General features: G+C 32.3%; 1 protein-coding gene across 4 annotated transcripts in view; it reads left to right on the plus strand.

Annotated features, from left to right (window-relative positions):
* Window positions 1-19,548, plus strand: part of DMD (dystrophin) — a 950,620-nt gene that overhangs the window by 358,382 nt on the left and 572,690 nt on the right. For all 4 annotated transcript variants that reach the window (XM_030448312.1, XM_030448319.1, XM_030448327.1 and 1 more), the window contains exons 38-41: window positions 1,953-2,075; window positions 3,548-3,685; window positions 5,398-5,550; window positions 6,445-6,627. In XM_030448312.1, the coding sequence (XP_030304172.1) occupies window positions 1,953-2,075; window positions 3,548-3,685; window positions 5,398-5,550; window positions 6,445-6,627 (597 nt within the window). The remainder of the gene's footprint in view (window positions 1-1,952; window positions 2,076-3,547; window positions 3,686-5,397; window positions 5,551-6,444; window positions 6,628-19,548) is intronic.

Consider the following 19,548-nt stretch of genomic DNA (forward strand, 5'->3'; position numbering starts at 1 on the left):
TTGCTTGTCTTGGGGAACAGTGGATCTGCCTATAGGTGGTTTATCATGAGTTACCTATTTGCAGTGCATGTTGTGGGCTCATTCAAAAACAGGGAGAAAAGATGCTTATCAAGATGAAGTCTCTTCAGAGCATATCCTTAAAATGCCTTCCACCTGGCAACCTTCACTCTCGTATGTTCTTTATGTTCTTCTTCATGATCATATAAGCAAAATGAGCTAGAATGGCAACACCTCACTAAGCTTTGCACACTATGTACCTGCAAAGATGAGAGGAGCAGCACATAATTTTAGTGGTAACTTAGAATTTAGGGGACCTTTTCCAGTATCTTGTGGAATGGATAACTAGGATATGATTCACAAAGGGTACCTATAGTTACAGGTATTGCATAAGAGAGAAGCAAAATTGTCTTGGCACTTCCACTGCCTTGCTGTATGCATTTAGATAAAAGAATAAGTTGCTGGGTGCCTTTTTTGTCCACCTTTATACTGTAACTGCATTTCCCTAGGGCATGATTTCAGCTAATCATGGGCTAAAAAATATATTAGTCTTACAGGATGATGTTATGCTTTTAAGTGTTTTTGTTTTGGTTTGGTATGGGTTTTTTGTACTTAGGTAAAATAATTCACTTGGTGGATAACATTTAAAAATCAATTAAAGTGGAGATTAAGATCTTATCATGTATTTAAACTGTTTTCAAATTAGCTGTTTTTTCTTCAAATATTAACAATTATCAATACTAAAATCAATTATATGTAGTACATAATTGTGCTCCTAATTAACAAAATAATAATTGTGTACTAAAATGTGATTTAAGATTTTAAAGAGTTATTCAACTATTGGAATAGTTAAACTATTAGAGTATTGGAATTTCATTTAGTACTTTTCCTTCCATTTTACTTTTTATTGGGTTTAGTATTGACAAGAGACTAGTAAATTTATATTCCACTTGTATTAGTGATTTATCTTTTAGTGAGATTTAATGCGCTTATGACTTTAGCAAGAAGTTAGTTTTGGAACTTTTGGATATACATCATAAAACATTACCTTTAAATTTTATTCAAGAATCATCAAGAATTTGTTGTTTGTTCTTGTGTATAAAGTTTTGAAAAAAGATTTTGTTGACTCTTCTGTTTATCCTTTGCAGTGCACTGAATAAATATATTGCTTATTGTACACAAAGCTGTTTATAGGCAGCCCCATTTCAGGTAGAAAAAAGGTGGCATATGGTTTTTACTAAGTGGCATTTGTTTTAGAGAATAAAATAGAACAGTAAGCTAAAGCAACACGATTATACCTTGATTCATTTTGGAGGAATTATGTCTATTCTTTTTGACTGAGGGTTGGATTTTTTTAATTCTACATTTTTGTTGAGGCTTTTTTGAAACAAACTGTTTTAATGATGCTTTGTTTGGTTTTTGGGGGGGTTGTTTTTTTTTTAGTATGTTACGAAATATTGTTAGGGGAATATCTTCTACAAAATTTTTCTTTCATTTTGTACCATTAACTTAATATTTTTGTTGTTCTGTTTTAGAGAGCCATGATTTCAAACCACTGAAACACATTAGCATGATTTTTTTCTCAATCGGTAATAGTGGGTGCTTTTTCATCTGAACGGATTCCTTGTTTCTCTGCAAAGTAATTCTGAAAACAACAGATTTAGCCAAGTGGTGTTTACATTTAATACCTTAGACAAATAGTTATGTTACACTGTTTATTTAATCATTCAAATACAAATGTGATTATTCTTTTCTTTCTTTTTCAGTTTTCTCTAACTATGTAATTCATATTTTTTCCTTTATGGAAGTTCTACAGTATGTGTACATATTTTTCTACATAATGAAAAGTGTAGCATTGTTTTAGCAACAGGGGGTAGACCTTTTCACTTATATTTCTAAAAAAGCTACCAAGTATGTCATTTAAATAAATAATAATTGTATGTCTCCCGTTTTAGCCCTTCATTCCTTTGAAGGAATTGGAGCAATTTGACTTCGATATACAAAAAATGCTTGAACCACTGGAGGCTGAAATTCAGCAGGGGGTTAATCTGAGAGAGGACGACTTCAATAAAGATATGGTAATTTGGTTGAAATGGAAATCTGTGTGAAATAGGCAAGGAGATGAAATAACCTGAGTGAAAATTAGAAACTTGCTTATTTGCACTAGGATCTTGAGATGTGACTGGGACTACATTTGACTGTACAAATGTGTTATAAATGCAAAAGTCCCAAGTTAGCATTAACTAGAACTTTTAGTAATAAGTTAACTGTTAGTTTCTACAAAAAAATTTTTTTGACCCTTCTGAAAACACTTAGCAAAACTGGAATATTATCTATGGGTCCTATTGCAGAAAGGGAATGAATATTAAAATCTTTGTAGCAATGTATAGACCAAGAAAACTTGTAACGATGTGTATCATAAATATAGTAAAAGAGGACATTTACTAAAAAGAAATGTTAGGCACAGATCGTTGAAAGAAATGCCACTTGCCAATTAGTTCTTGACAGATCCTGTGATAGTATTTATTGTAAACAGCTTTTGTGGCTGTGGTAACCTTTACTACTCATGTTTTCTCTTTGCAAGAAGGGAAACTGTGTATTCATATTAGCTGGAAAAAAAATAATAATAGAGTGCTGTGCTTTGCTACTGATGAACTATGGTGTGTTTTCTCTCAAGTGATTTTCAGAGGGATGACATTCCTTAACTGGGCAATAGCTGAGATTCATATTTATGACCCTGTCTTCTCAAGTCCTCAAATATATATTTCTTTACAAGCAATAGAAAGACCCAGCATTCTTTTCCTTTTAAGGAATTCTCCAAAGATAGCTATTTTATGTCAGTGCTGAAAGGAATCTTTAAATCTAAGGCAATATGTACTGCAGTGGTAAATTCTAGGTGAATCAAGTTTCATGGGGCAGTTTCTACTGCTTGAGGATATTTTGTTAGCTTTCTTTACATAAAATGTTATGTGTGGTTCAAGATATGCCACAGCTTCTGTAGCATAGATTCAACTTTTTTTATTCAACTTTTTTTATTCAACTTTTTTTTATTCAACTGTAAAAAGCACTTAGTGACATCATTTCTCCTGCCAGAGTAGCTTATTTTGCATTTGGATAATACAAGAAATCCTTAGCCATGTGGTCTCCTAGTATACTGGCAATTTCAGTGACCACCAACAGTGATTTAGGATATTTTATCTATATATATATATATATATATATATTCTTTTGGTTTTAAAATAAAATGGATTTTGTCTCTTACTTATGAAGCTTTTGTCTTGTTATCCTGGATACTGCATAAAATGTGATATCAAACATTTTTAGGTCTTCAAGTGGTGGTTTACTTTTATCCCCCAAGTATCTACATGTATTGTGGAAAGCAAGTAGTAGTTATTTAGTCTTCAGTCTAAAACTGGAGGTAGCTGTTAAATTATTAACTTATTGAAAACATAGCTTTATATGTCTGTATCTCCTAGTACTTAAGTAATAATTAGATTAAGATTCCCATTATTCTTGGTTTGTTGTTTTTTGATTTTTTTTTTTAAATCAGAGTCAAGATGATGAGAGGACAGTGAAAGAATTGCTGCAAAGGGGTGACATGCTTCAAAAAAGAGTCACAGATGAGAGAAAACGGGAGGAAATAAAGATGAAACAGAAGCTGTTGCAGACCAAGCATAATGCTCTCAAGGTATAGGAGTTACAATTATAAATACATGCTACTAAAACATTTTTCTTCTTTATTTCAGGGCTTTGTTCTGTTAAATGCATCATCATTACATTCAGAGATAAGTAATTTAAAACTGGTTATAAACAATTATTTTCTTATATAATTTCTTTATGCCTTTGAAAAGACATTTTTAATCTCCTTAACAGGTACTCTTGTCCTCAGTGTTACAACTGTGTGATTGCCAATTGGACACCAATGATAATGATTTCTTTTTTTTTTTAAACACATCATGCACATTTTACGTTTCTCCAACAGCATTCAAGATGTTAGTAATCAGTTCTTACAAACTTGTATTTTCAGTTGCATAGCGTACTTCTGTCAATTAATGAGTTTATATAAGATTTATCCTTCAGTAAAAGATATACGTGCTATGTTCTTCAGTGGAAAAATTGGCTCCAGCCTCTTTGGAATAGGTTAGATGGAAGTAGCAGTAGACCTAGCAACTAAGATTGCTGAATAGTGAATCACATATCAAAATCCTGTGTTACCACACTCCTGCTGGTATAACTATATGATAATGTTCCTAGAAGCATCCACAGTGAGACCTGTCTGGACAAGCTAATAGTTGTATTTGGAAATGTCTTTCTTAGGAAATATAAAAGTGAGGAAAGAAAGAATCTTACAGTTGGAAAAATCACCTTGATCCTTTACCTGGAACCATAGGTTCTGGCTACTATAGAATTTTTCGTCTTATTGGCAAGCATTTTTTTTCTTTTGAAAATATTGATTTAGTTGTTCTTGGCTTGGAGAACACGGCATGATTGTATTACTTATTACTATTATTACTTTTAAGCAGCATCTTTCATTTCATGTGGATTTCTTTCTAATTTTTAGTTTTGTGGATCTGTTTCAATTCAGGAAAAAAATAGCTGTAAAGTTCCACTTATTTGCCCACTTCAAAAGAAACCTGAAATCTATTAGTTTTTTCCTTTAATTGTTCCAAGTTAACTGGAAGTAATTAACAATTTTTATGTAGAAGGAAAAAAAAAAGAGTTTATAGAACTATGCTGTAGACCAGATCTTTACTGGCTGGTTTTATTGAACAGTTATTGATTTTCCCTTGGGTTACTCATTTAAGGTGTTCAACCTTGTTAAATAAAATACAAGAATGGTTGAGGAAAATTAATCTAAATATTTTAATAGAAAATGTACCAACAATTTTTAAATTTACCTCTTAAGAAGAAGTTATAGTAATAAAAATTTGCATATATTTTTGCATTGAAATGATTTTGTTCTGAATAGCTACAGAGTTTGCATGCAGGCTAGAATTTCACAGGAGACCACAAAATACAGGAAGCTCACTTATGGCTAGATACTAAGTGGGCTGTGTTTCCATCTGTCCAGTAAGTATTCTGAGCAAAAGTGTTTTATATAAAATATCGATATTTATGTAAATGTATTAACTTTTCTGAATATTGGTGGCTGTCTCAGTGGTTTATTCAATATGGGAATCACCCTGAATATGGTAACCTTCTGTGAAAGAAAAAAAAAAATCTGTTAGGCTGGTGATAATATGCTCTGTTCAGGTACTTATATAGTCAATTTAAATAGCAATGTTTAATTTAAAAAATAGTGGCCATGTGCATTTTTTTTTCCCTTCAGTATGCACACATGCCAATTCATATTTTATAAGCCTTTAATTCATATTCTAATGATGTCTGCACTGTGAACAGGACTTGAGATCTCAAAGAAGAAAAAAGGCTTTAGAGATTTCCCATCAATGGTATCAGTACAAGAGGCAGGCTGATGACCTAATGACATGGCTGGATGACATTGAGAAAAAGTTAGCCAGTCTACCAGAGCACAAAGATGAGCAGAAGCTAAAGGTAATGTTGATTTGAAATAGAAATGGTAGATCTTTTTTGAGTAGTAGTTTATCAGTGTAACAGAGAGAAAATGCAACAAATATTCAAACAGATATAGGGAATTTTCGGTGCTTTATTGCCACGTAGAGTGAACCAACCATAATTATCGGTGTTCAAACTGACATTTCTATGTTGTACTATATCTTGTATTTGTTATACAGTGTTACAGAAATAATTTGAACACACTAAATAAAATTTTTGTCAGTAGTATTGGAAGTGTGCAAAAGATTAAGAAGTATCAAATGTTTTCTAGTAAAAATTTTAATTGATTTTATGTATCTTTGTTCCAGATGAACAAATGACTTACCGATATCTGGATGACCTCTATCTCATGTTAGCACATTCATTTTCATCAGAACATATTCATTTGTCACTGTCAAACTCTATAGATTTATTTACATACTGTCAAAGGTTTCCTAGTTTATTTTACATCGTCTTTCTTTGCTTTGTCTGTTGAGTTTCCCACAGAGTAAAATTAAAGATGAAAAAAATGTTTGAAAGCTGTCCAAACACTATTTATCCTGAATATGCTGACCCTTAACTGAGAAAAGATTTTCTCTAATTTCCCATCACAGTGTACCAACAAGAATCTGGAAGTGAAAACAGTTGGCCTTGCTAACAAGTTTTCAGTATGTGCTAGCTGTTAGCTATCTCTACAGCCAATCTCCAAGAAGGCTCTTCAATTTCAGTTCTTTTTGTTTTGTTTAAATGTAAAAGAAGAGATGAAATAGCTGTACATTTCAATTGTAACAATAAAATGGAAATGAAATTTCTGACAGAAGTATTTTGCTAATTTGAAGTTGATTGACCTAGTTAGCTAACTGTCCTGGGCCCTGTATTGGTTTTGCTCACTAGGAGATTGGTGGAGAGTTGGAGAAGAAGAAGGAAGATCTGAATGCCGTGCACAGACAGGCTGAACGCTTGTCTAAGGATGGGGCTGCAAAAGCAGTGGAGCCAACCCTGATACAGCTCAGCAAGCGCTGGCAAGATATTGAGAGCAAATTTGCTCAGTTTCGAAGACTCAACTATGCACAAATTGTGAGTTGTTACTGGCAAACCTGTACGTTTGCAACTGCTACTACTAACAGCATCCTACTAACAATGAGAGCTTCAGGGTCAGTGTCAACGCTTCATATTTTAATAAGAAAAACCTTATTGTCTGCAAGTGGGAGAATCTTTATATTCTGACACAATATTTATCTGCTTTGGTCTCAAAATTGCCCTTGAGTTAAATCAGCCAATTACCAAAAAATTAGCGATGTAAATCTCATGTTTATTTCTGTTGCCTCATTATTTTTCCACAACATTTTCCAGTTTAAAAATGTCAGTTTGCCATGCTTCTATTTTGTTCAGTGAGATGTAAATCATAAAAATTGTCTTTCTCAAACTGCCCATCCCATGCCAATTTTAATTGGGTTTTTTGTTTTGTTTTATTTTTATTTGTCCATAGTATGTTATATCCACTTTAGGAAGAAACTAAAAAACTTATGACATTAGAAATACATGTCCTTCTCTTCAAATGCTTGAATTCTCAAATGATTTATTGCAAGAATACTTTTAAATTTGACAGAATGAAACCATAATTTCATGAACTAACTTTGTGCCTTCTGATTTTGAGTTGTTGTACATAAAATATAATTATGCTTACTGGTTTATACATACTGCAATAACTGAATAAATAAAAGGGAAATAAACTGCCACTCTTCCAGTTTTATGATCAAAACACATTTTCAATGTTACCCATTTAGAACATTACCAGAGGTGGCTTTTGCACTTCTATGGCACTTTTTCCTTGCCATTCCTACTGCTCTGTCTACTAAGCTTTTGATTTTGTATGAAGAAAGAAAAAATTTGCTTTCAAGGAACATGTTGCATTATGTGCTCTTCCGTAATATTTAAAGTTCTAATGGTAAAGGGTTGTTTAAACAAAATATGATTTTATTTCTTTATTTTAAATTCAGCTAGATTGCATAAGGACAATACTGACAGCTTCATGAAAAAAAAGAGATTAAGATACATGAAGATTTATTTCTTACTGATGTATGTTCCAATATGTTTTCAAAAAGAAAAAGTTTCAAAGATCAGCAATAATGGATTGCCTTTTGCTATTTCATGTATTGAGTATATCATTCATTTTTAACTTTTCTACTATGAAGTTAAAGAATGTGTATATAAAAATAATAATTGATACAGCTATGCAGTTAATGTAGGGAAAAATTAACTTTGGTTTGTATGTAATTAAATCTTGTTATATCTGATTAGTCTATTCACATTACTATGGTTTATATTAAACTTGATGGATGTAATCAGTTGCAAATTGTTTATACTGGCATGGAGCTAGAGCAGCCTTCACTTTGTCTTGTAAATGAGTATTTTTATTTTTTTTTTAATATTTATTTTTAATATTTATTTTAATATATTTACTCCTTTGATAATCAAGTAAGAAATAATGTGCATGCAATTTATATAGAAAGATTCTGCTGTTAATGTGCTTCTTATGCCAACTGCCACCTACCATGACAAAGGATGAGTATATCCATTATAAAATTTTACTAGCAAATCAATAAAACTACATATGAGCATAACTTTCTTTAGAATATACAAGGGAGATACATCATCACATGCAGTTTTAAATTGTACAAGAGTACAGTCATTGACTTTTTAAAGCCATGTAACCATTACATGTATTTTTATTGTTAAAATATATTATTTATATAACATATTGCTATCCTTTTAATGGTTAATTTTTAAAATATTCTCAAATATTTCATGCAAGATTACTTTTTTGTATATTTCCAGGGAATGAGGTCATTATTCAATGAAATTTACGTGTTTACAGGGTAGTTACTGTATCATTCTCTTTTCTCATGAAAAATATCTTTCTTTGTTGACAATGAGCAAGATTATATTCATAGAAAATATTTTTGAAGCTTTATAGAAGGTACTGAAACTGATGAGAGACAGTATATTTTCTTGGCTCATATCAGAGTCAAAAGTGGAATAGCCTGGTTTCTGGTTTGACTTTGCTGAATCAGTGAAACCAAATTAATTTGGTACCTACCTCACAGGGATGTTGTGAGGATTGATTAATTGTTTGTGACAGATTTTAAATTACAAATGAAAAATGCAAATTCATGTTACTCATTTGAACAAGTGCATATACCAGCAAAAATAACTCACAGGTTTTCTGTGTTGACCACCAACTAAATAAAACTCTACAATAAAAATACAAAAAGGAATTTATTTTAAAGCAAAAGAAATAGAAAAATGCTGCATTTTTATTTCTAGTTGATGTACTCAACAGCAGGCTCATTTAACAATTGAAAGTTTTTTATTTTAAAGCAATGAGGATTAAGTTGTACTGTATATCCTGCAATTCATTGTTATTCGTTGAATAAACATAGCAACACTGAATTGGAGAAGACCTTTAATTATGTTGCTTAATGACAGGTTTGCATTTCTAACCTTTGCTTGACCTGGTGTGCTTCTGACACCAAAGTGTGAAATTAGAATGATCACACTCCCCTGCATTTTACTTTTCCCCAATATTTGTTGGGAAGACCCTTCAGAAGGATATGGGAATAATAGCTGTATAAATATTGATTCTTTCCAGCAAGGTAGAGTGTCACAAAATTCTAATTGTCTCACAAATTAAATCTCCAGCAACTAACTGACAAATATATATGGGTATATTTATATAAGGGAAATTTTTCAGCACTTTTGATAATAAGTTATGGTGTAGTTCTTTTACCTCAAACACTGTATGTTCTGTTTAGTGTCAGTTTTGAGACATTATTCAACTTGGTATAGTGGTGTCTTTAAGGGAAAATTGTCAGAGAGCAATGTGTGACATTCTATGGGGAAAAAGGTGGGCTTCTTCCAGCAAGAGGTTAAACATGATACACAAATACATTAATAAAAGTGGACAAAACCTAAAATTATGCTGAGTGGAAAAAAAAAAAAAATTGGAGTTGTCTTTTCCCACTCATTCCTTTGTGGCAAAATACACAGTGGGAAGAAAATATGGGTTTTCAGTGGGGTGGATTTCAGATTCCTGTTTTAATAAAATGTCAGCATTCTATATAGTTTTTGTGAGAAATTTTGATTTGAAGCCAGTCAGCAGTAATTTAAGTTCTGAAATCTGGAACTTATTGAAGAGTGGAATATTTTACCATCATGTTTTAAAATTATGATTATTCAATAAGTCCTACTGAAATTTGTGGAAGCTTAAGTTACTCCTCAGAAAACAAGCAATTCATGTTTAATCCTAGACCAGTATGCAATATTTGCATATTAAAATTACATGTTTATTTTGAAAAACATGCATTTCAGTAAAAATTATAACATTAGGGAGGTCAAGGGACATTTGTTTCTAGATTGTCTCTGCAGAATCTAAAATCATTAAGGCTTGGCAATCGCACAGTATTTACAAAATAAAACTCTCTTCGCTGCAGTCTGAACCTAAATCTCCCTGTTATTATTTTTCTATGACAGTTTATGCCACTATTCCTGGGTGATGAAAATAGTTATCTGTGGCAGAGAAAAAGCTAGGTTCGGAGACTATAGTGCATATAAGGATCAAAATTAGTTATTGGTACACTGATTAATTTAAATGAATTCAGTTTAGTGCCTTTTTTATAGAAGTTTTAGATTTTTTTGTGCTTTGATTTAAACAGTCTATGAATATGTTTGTCGTGGCTCATTTAGACTTTACTGAGCTGACTGAAATTACTCTATACTGAAGTTCATTATCATGAGAAAATATTTTCTAGATGAACACAAAAGCAGAGCCTACACTGTAAATCCTTATTTCATATCCTACTAACATAGTTTATCAAGCTATCCTACATTCTTTCTGCTATCACCTGTGCCTTGTTTCCTTTTTCTCTGCTGAACTATACATGCTGTTAATGGCAAGCCAGAGTATTTTTTTAGGACAGAAGGAATATTGTTCCTGAAACCCAATAGCAGTTGTCAAAATTGCACACTTACTGGAGTATTTACAGGTGAAAAAATTGGTTTGCCTGAGTCATTTCAGTAGTTTGATGAACACAAACATTCTGTTGAAATTTATAGCTGTTTTACTACTGAAAAGTTGAGGCCTCATTTTGACCATCCTGGGAGAAATAGTAAAAATGATTAAATAGTAAACATCAGGGGAGACTTTTTCATATCAAGGAGACTGTGCCTTGAACATGAGTATGAGTGGATAAGGGAAATAGCTATAGAAAGCCTGTATTTATAAGGTAAGTGATCTAATCTAAGCAGCTCTATAGCTATCTACAACATGGATAAAATACCACTACTCTTAGTGCTTACTATAAGATAAATATCTATCATAAGCTTCAGTTTTCCAAATAACAGGCATTATTTTGTTTAAGATTCTATAAGGCATTCAGAAAACCTATCTCCTAACTGGATGATCACTTCAGGTGAGAGAGTATGTAAACAACTGGAACCAGGTTAAGGATTGATCAAGTTAACATCTGAATTTCAAGAGTTTTTAAGTTCACTCTTTTAAGGCATCTTGCAGTTTCCAGTTAATATTTCCCTGTGGAGCTTTACTTATTTTATTTAATGAAAATTTTATTTAACGAAATCTAAACTTCTTTTTTAACTGTTAAAACATGTTTATGTATAAAGACATTTTCTAAAATTTTCTAAGATATACATCAAGAGTGAATTGAGATAAATCTGCCACAGTTATAAAAAGGACACCAAGTCCTGTGTTTATCTATGCCTGCATCAAAATAACACGATACTTCAGTGGTGATGTGTTACCATTGTTTGCAGTCTCTGTTTTCCATAGTTTTCACAACTGGAAGAATTATATGGAAGATGTTTTCTTCTCTTATACTTGCTTAAGTACTTGTTTGAGTAAATAAGCTATTAATGGTTGCCAAGAAGAAAGAGCAAACTAATTCTTCCTTAGTCCTACAATAAGTGGGAGAAATGACAAATAAAACAGAGAAAAAGACATTAAAAACAAAATGAGAAAATACCTACAGGACAAAAGAAAATAAATTTAGAGTGATGGATTCATATCTGTTTCACCTATGTGCTTTGGGTCACTTGAGGACAGGGTAGAAGTGATCCTGTGACACCATTTAACTTTTCTGACATTTACAGTGGCAGTTTTTTAAACAAATAGCTTTACAGAGCTCAGCTAAAGTCTGGGCTTTTTGTGACTGTGGCCTGCAAAAATGGTGAAGATGAATGAAAATCTATGGGAAGAGAATCACAGTTGAATGTTTACATACATTTTCTAGCATCCATCATCGTGGAAATTGCCATTTAAAATTTATTCTAAATAATTTAATTTTATTTTCTTTCAAACACTTTAGTTTTATGTGTAATTTTATATAAGACCATAGGAAGTACACTGAAGATATTAGAATATTTGGGATTGTAACCAGAAGATCTTAAAGATCCTTACCAACCCAAATCATACCATGATTCTATGCTACAGTTGAAGAGGAGCTATTTTTATAGATGCATTTTATAATAAACTTTACCTTCTCTGTGTGTAAAATGAATGCATACAGTGTTGTGCTGATCTAAAAGAAGAACATCTATAGCCTTTTTTTTTGTAAAAGTAGACTGGTTTACTTCAATATCTTGAGTTTTTCCTCCTAAAGCCTGTTTGTCTTCTTACATATTTCCTTATTAATTCTGTCCAGTATCCACTATCACCACTGCAATTCACAGTATTTTAATAGAGTGAAGTTAAAGATTCCTTTCTTGCAGATGAACTTTACAGAAAAGTCTTTCTCCATCATTTTGCATTATCTGTTATAAATTTCAGGAAAGTGATCTGAATTGCATTCTCTGCTTTAGAACTGAAACTCAGCACCTTTGCCTCATCACATAGGAATGAAAACTCCTGTTCAAACTTGGACTAAGGCTGGTTTAGGATGCTATCTTGGAATTATATGAAGTGGTTACAAGAATATTGTCTTAGCCAAGGGCTTTTCTTACTGTTCTCTGTATAGTAGAGATGGAAACAAGACCTTTGGTTAAAGAATCATGTGTGACAGCACTTAGTGTTCTCTTCAGTTTTTATTGGACAAAACAGAGCATCATACTAGTGTAGCATTTTCTTACTTTTGATTACCTAGCTATTTGGGAAACAAGTCACCTAATTACCATCACATTCTCTGCTATCCTATATCATAATTTATAAACATAGCAAATTACTTGGTGGGGAGTTGGGTGTCAAGATTACTTGGCTATAATTCCAAATTAAACAATAAAGGAAGAGACCTGATGCAGATTGGTCTGGCACTAAGTGACAGTATCTTTCGAAGAGATGATCTTCATGCCCTGACCACAGTTATTCGTAAAGATGCAGATGGAAATAAATGGGCGTATGTACAATGTGAGTGCTGAATATCTATGTATTTATATTTAATTAGTTTTCAAAACTGCTAGATTGACAGCAATTTTATTCACATTGTTTAAAAAACATCTATGTCTCAGAATAACAAAATCATCTTAAGTAACAAACCTATTATTATTCCGTATGATTGCATCTCTCTAAATGTAGATTAAAGTTATTTAAGAAATAAAGACTGAAACTCATTAGGTTCTGGAAGGTATCGGTGTTTAAGGTTTAAGACCTTGCTTTTTGAAGCTGTTAACATTCAACACATGTAGTATTTTAATGGTATTTTTAGATTATTTTCTGAATTATCTTAGCTAACAGATAACAGAGGTAGTTTGAATAAATATCTGGAAATTTAGCATCACAAATCAGAATGCAGTTTCCAAATGAGTTAGTCAATTTAAACATCAAATTGACTCTGTTCTAACATATCTGTTTTACTCAATTGGTTCCTTGGTGATCAGTCAGTAGTTATACATATCATATTCATAACAACCCTAAAGTTTCATGCACAAATGCTAAGATCAGGTCAATTCTGTAGTCTTAATAAATTAGGTCTTAAATAAATTAGCATTGACTAAAGTCTGATTCCAGGAAGTTTTATTTCCAACATATCGTGTAGAAGCTTGTTCTGCCACAATATACCCTCTTTGGTTTTCTATAGTTTACCAGTGTCCTAGAAACAAAATTTTGAAATTATATGTTTTGAGTTTTAAATAAAATGGAATTCCTTCAATTCTTTTGGGGATTTCCTGTTGTGCAGGCAGATTTGAGTACATAATGCTAATTAAACAGAATCAATAGACCCTGTCACACTTGGACATCATGGTTACAAGGACATAAGACTGTTAGAAGAGTTTAATCTTCTAAAGAGTTGATTAGATCCTTTCTTAAATATGACACACCCTATAAAATACATTTTGTATGCTGGAAAGTTAACAAGCATAAATCAATTGCAAAAGTGTTTTCTGGGGTAAACCCTTATAAAATTCTAATTAACATTTTTAACTATCTGTTGAAAACCAGCCTAGAACGTAGCTTTTGCAACTTGCTCTTATTTCTTTCATTCCAAAATATACCAGGAGTACCTAAGTATTTGTTTATTTACATATTTCTAATGCTGAGAATGACTCTCTTTTGATTCTGGTAGTTGGAGCTTTACCTCCTCCACAAAATGCTCATGACTGTACATGGCCTGAGCAGTGTTCTTTGAATAGTTAAGAAGTATAATCTTTTTTTAAATAAATCCTTTTATAATGTGACAAAAATCTGTTTAAAGTCACATGGAAGACATACAGATTTCCTTTTACTCATCAATTTTGAACTACTATAATTAAGATTGAAATATGCCATCTTTATCAGAAGTAATTTTTATATATATGCATTTTATAGACATTTTGTAAATTCCAGGACTAATCACACTGCCATAATGCTACTACATTTTCTTGGGGACATGGTAACATTGCAGCTATGGCATAAAATATTCCATACTGTATTTTTTTAATGTTTTAATGTTAAAACATTAATGTTTCAATGTTCTAAAAGAGCTGACATCACATACAGTAAAGAATATAAGAGTCTTATGTCCTAGTCTCAGTTTAGTTGAAATTATTTCTTTTTTTCCTTTTGCTTAGCAAATGGATAGCAGTTGAAGTTTTCAAGGTTAAGAAACCTAGCACAAGTTGGAAATCCTAGCACTTCTGCTGCTAACTTTTAGTCTCTTATTTGTGTAAATGCTAGCAGCTCTTTAGTAAGGAGCAGTGGGTAAGTTTTCAAATATTTTGCAGCTACCTTTAAATGCAGCAAGTGTCCATATCTGGAGGCAATTATCTAAGCCAAAATGAAAAAGCACTGTTAAGTAACTGCAAAAGGAAAAGAGATTGCCAAAGCTGTTCATTTTACTGCTTGACCCAGTGTATTTAACATCTCGGAGGGCTCTAAAGGCATGAGGATGCAAAACACAGAGGATTGGCTGCAGCACCAAAACACTTTTTCACAGTTTTTAAACTATATCTCCTGAGGAACAAAGAAAGGAGGAAAACAAAAAAAAAAAAATCAAAGTTGCAGAAATGCATACAGCCAATGTAATGATGAATCTCTCTGGGTTTCAGGTTTAAAATTAATTGTTATATCTTCTGCCTGGATCTCTTTGGGGTTTTTTCTCATTTAAATATGAAAATATTGTAATCAAGGGAAAAATAAATAAATTAATAAGGGTGCATTAAGTATTCATCCAAGTCTTTGAACTAAGCAACCACAGGTACCTAACCAGTCCACTATACAGAAGCCATCAGAGTGTAGCATGTCTATCACAGATTTTGGCAGATAGGCCACAAATTAAGGCCAAAATAGCAGAGAATATGCCTTTTCTTAGGGAGAAAACCTCTGCATTTCAGTGAAGTTACAAAGGCCAGAAATAAGACAGTGAATGTTCTATGCCTGTTTGTTGATGGTTTTCAAAATCAAATCCCTCTCTATTGTTATTCCTAGCCTGATAAATTTACTGAAATGTTTTCTAATTAATGCTATTATAGGGTGAATTTCATTTTAACTATATTTCATTTTGTGTGTAGGTAAAATAATTTGTTTTGTCATATACTAAAAAATAATTAATGCAACTTTTTTCAACCAGTAAGGTATGCCTAAGCAGTAAAGTGTTGTGAAAACATAAAGAACTTTGGTCCAAGAATACTGAAAGTAATCAAGTGTGACTTTAAATTTTTAATTCTTGGATGTAACCTTTGAAGTCAAATGCAAACGTTAAAATACATGTTTTAAGTATTGCAATTTGCTGGCTTTTGTCGACAGAAATTATACACAAAGAGAAAAATCACATACAGTGGCAAAATACTTATATTCTTACTGGGAAATAACATTCATTTAAAAGAACCCAATATATTATTTTAAATATATTTAATGCTGCCAAGAGCCTTTTAAGGCCTTGCCTTCATGGAATTACTTAAGCATTTTATAAATTCTTAATCCTATAGTGAGGATTTAAGTCTCTCTGAAAGAGATGCTTGTTTTCGTACTGATAGATAACTTGATTGTGATTGGCTAAGGCCATCCAATCTCATAATGAAAATTCCATATTATTGGAATAGTTTCCTTCTAAATGTACAGACACTAACAGATAAGATGTGCGAGCAATACTGAAGACAGAATTATTTTTTTTTTTGCATGTTAGCTGACATTATCACACACAGTTGGCATAGGAAGTGGTGAATAAATCTTTACACATAAATATGTACTTGAGAATGGGCTTATTTTCTCTGACAGCGTTTGATCAAACTATTGCCTTTATAATGCTTTATTTAAACTATTGATGCTAACCATGGTCTAGCAATATCATGTAGTTTAGAGTTTTCTCTAGAAAACAATAAAATGTTCTCAAGTTTATTGGCCTCTGTGAGGCATCACTGCCTTTTTCCAGAAGGTGTGTGCTAGCTGCTGCTTTTTTTTTTTTCTGTAGCACACCTACATTTGTTCTTCCATGCTGACTGGCTTTTTTACATTCTTATACATCTTAGAGCTGCTTAAAGAATACTTTCTCAAGCATTAGCTCACTTCAGGAGGAGGAACATATTTGTTCATTTTTCCTGAGCTTCTCATCAGGATGCTACTAGGATCACGTCATGGTACAGTAGTGCTGACAGGTGCATTTTGTGACTTTAATCCTCCACTGTATTCTTTTTGTGGGGAGTTATTTACTTGAAAGCACAGCACAGTCTGGTTGCTATCAGTTTGGAGGCAGATAGTGGGAAGGGACCAAAAATGGAACCCTTATCAGGGGCTAGGACAAGAAGGCTGGAGGCTCTCTGGCTGTAAACTACTGAACAGTAAAAATGATGTTGGGGTTGTTCCCTCTGTAGAAAGAGGAAAGGAAATGGATCCACTGAGATGGGTGAAAAAATGGTTTAACACTGAGTTTTTCTATGCCAAAAGGAAAAAACAGCATTTTCCAAGGCTAGGTAGCTCTGATTGCTTCCAGGTCATACTATTATAGATGCAGGCAGTAATCATCAAAGATAGGTTTTTTTGGAGGGAGATGTTTGATTTTGTGACCCAGCATTATTTCTGTAGGGTTTTTTCTTATGATGGTGTTGGTTGGTTGGTTTGGGTTTTTTGTTGTTTTTTTTTCTTTGAATTGGTTTGGTTTGTTCTACTTGTTTTGTTTACTGCTTATTGGACTTAATGGCCAGTTCAGGGATGTGTTTCTTTGTGTTGCACCTGGTGGGATGTTGTAGCTACCAGTAAAATTGTTTTCTCACTTCTAAGTCGAGTCATGTTAGCAGAAAGATCCTATCCTTTAATTAAAAATATGTAGTGATGGGAAAGTAAATTTACTTTTATACTGATGATAACTCTTGGTGAAAAGCCATGTATGAAATATTGAACTTTACTCAAAAGTTGTTTTTTTTGAGATTAGAAATAACTTGCACATCAGTATATTATTGAGGATAAAGTAAAAATACAAAGTAAATATTATCAATAAAAATGTATTTTGCAGAGATAACAAGATAAAATGTGGGCATTTACACCAGTATCTCCCTGTAATTCTAAGCAGTTTTTTAAATATTATATATTATTTTTAAATGCTACTTGGTTTTGAGTGTTTTCACATAACTAATGTATTCCACTTTGTCATATTCAACTTATTCAAAACCATTATTAAATTGTTATCTAAAACATGAATTTCCATTTTCTTTTTTATTTTTAGTACTTATAAAATATTAACCCATCTTGCTTCTGATGTACCACTGAATATTTTTTTTTTAATAATACTTATTCCCAGGTGATGTGATCTCTTTTTTTAAAAAACAAAACAAAAAAGTCCCATCCCAGCATATCATTAGGTTTCATCTATACATTTCTAGTAAAGGTGCTTGTCCAGAAAATAGGGAAGGATTCTGCCTGCTGCGCAGTCTGCAGTGTGGCGATTCCAGAAAATATTGGAACTAGCAAAAATTTTTTCCCTTTCTTTACTGATTAAAATTGCCAGTTCTGGACATGCCTACCCTCTGTTCCTTAGTACAAGATGCCAACTTTTGCCTTGGGTTCTTTTGTGCTACTCTCAACAGGGGAAAGATAGAATGAAAAGAACACCTGTGACCTGTTGAAAAAGCCATTGAAGTCAAAGAAATCACTGTATTGAATTTCCAACTCTTATTTCAACAGTATTCAGATGCTAATTAATTGGAATTTTTACTCTTTTTTTAGAACAACATATGAAATAATGTTGCCGAATATGAGGGCATGTTCTGGTAGACCTCTGCTTTCAACTTTGAATCCATTTATTTTTTGTGTGGTTGTAATATTTCACAGTTTAACTAACAATATATGTACTAATGGTTATCATGAAGTAAAAATCTCCTGAATCTCTCCTGTATAACTACAGAAGTAATCATCCAATTTTCTGTAAAGGGCATATGCAAATCATTAGCATTGATCGAAGTTAAATATTAAACATATTTTGAGGATTTACTCCAGCAAATATGTTGTACAAGGTTCAGTCCTGTCTTTAAGTTTAAAGTAATTTTCCTTGAAGAGTGCTTTTATATGATTTCTTTGTAGCAGTGATTGAAAAATACTCAGTTTTGGCACTCCTATGAATACTTAAGCGTGATATCCATCAAATACTTACCCATCATATTTCTGCTTGACTTTTTTTTCTGCTTTTGGAAAATATTTACATCAGAAAAGCACATTTATTTTTTTTTTTAGGTGCACCTATACATGCCCCAGTGGCCTGCTGAGAATCTTCCATTTTCTAATCAACTTTTTTGGCTTCACAGGGGTAAACTGTTATTTTTGCAAGATGTAACATAGAGAAACATGTCATGAAGCATATAGAGGCACAATAAAACAGATTTATTTTGCATGATTAAAATTATAACAGTGATACAGTAATTAGAGAGGTTTTGGTGTTAGTAGATGTACTGAGAAAGTAATTTAATGATGAAAATCTAAGCCCAGCAATTTACACAAGAAATGCAGCAGAATAATACAGGTCTAAAGATAACCTTATGGACTTTTTAATGGGCTATGCACACATCTTCTGGAATGTACAAATGTGTTGTTAAGGATTCTAAAGAAAATTGAAGAACCAAATGATTCAGCCCTGTAACTGAGGAGAGAAACAAAACATGAAATGGATGGACAGAGTAAAGATAGATTAAAATGAGATAACTTGCTGAGGGTATATATTCAAGATAATGTTTATATTTGTTTTATTTTCCATACTGTGTAAATAGCTAACAGTAGTCTTTACTTTGGAATCCATTTTATTTCACATGTATGGCTCCAAAACCCATGTTTATCAGGACTTGCAATGCAGCATCTAAATACTATCATTTTTGAAAGACAGTTTGCCAGCATTTGCTTGTATAAGTTCTTTGAGGTACTCATTATATATAGTTTATATTTCTGAAAAGAAGACATCAAGAACAGTGAATATTGACCCTGCACTGAGAATGTGATTTGTCAAAGAAAACAAATAATATATACTTATGGCATTACAAATAATTTATCTCTCTTAAATTTTACCTTTTTTAATGGAGATGCTGTTGATCATG

The sequence above is a fragment of the Calypte anna genome, chromosome 1, assembly GCF_003957555.1.
Source record: "Calypte anna isolate BGI_N300 chromosome 1, bCalAnn1_v1.p, whole genome shotgun sequence".
In the NCBI taxonomy this organism is placed as follows: Eukaryota; Metazoa; Chordata; class Aves; order Apodiformes; family Trochilidae; genus Calypte; species Calypte anna.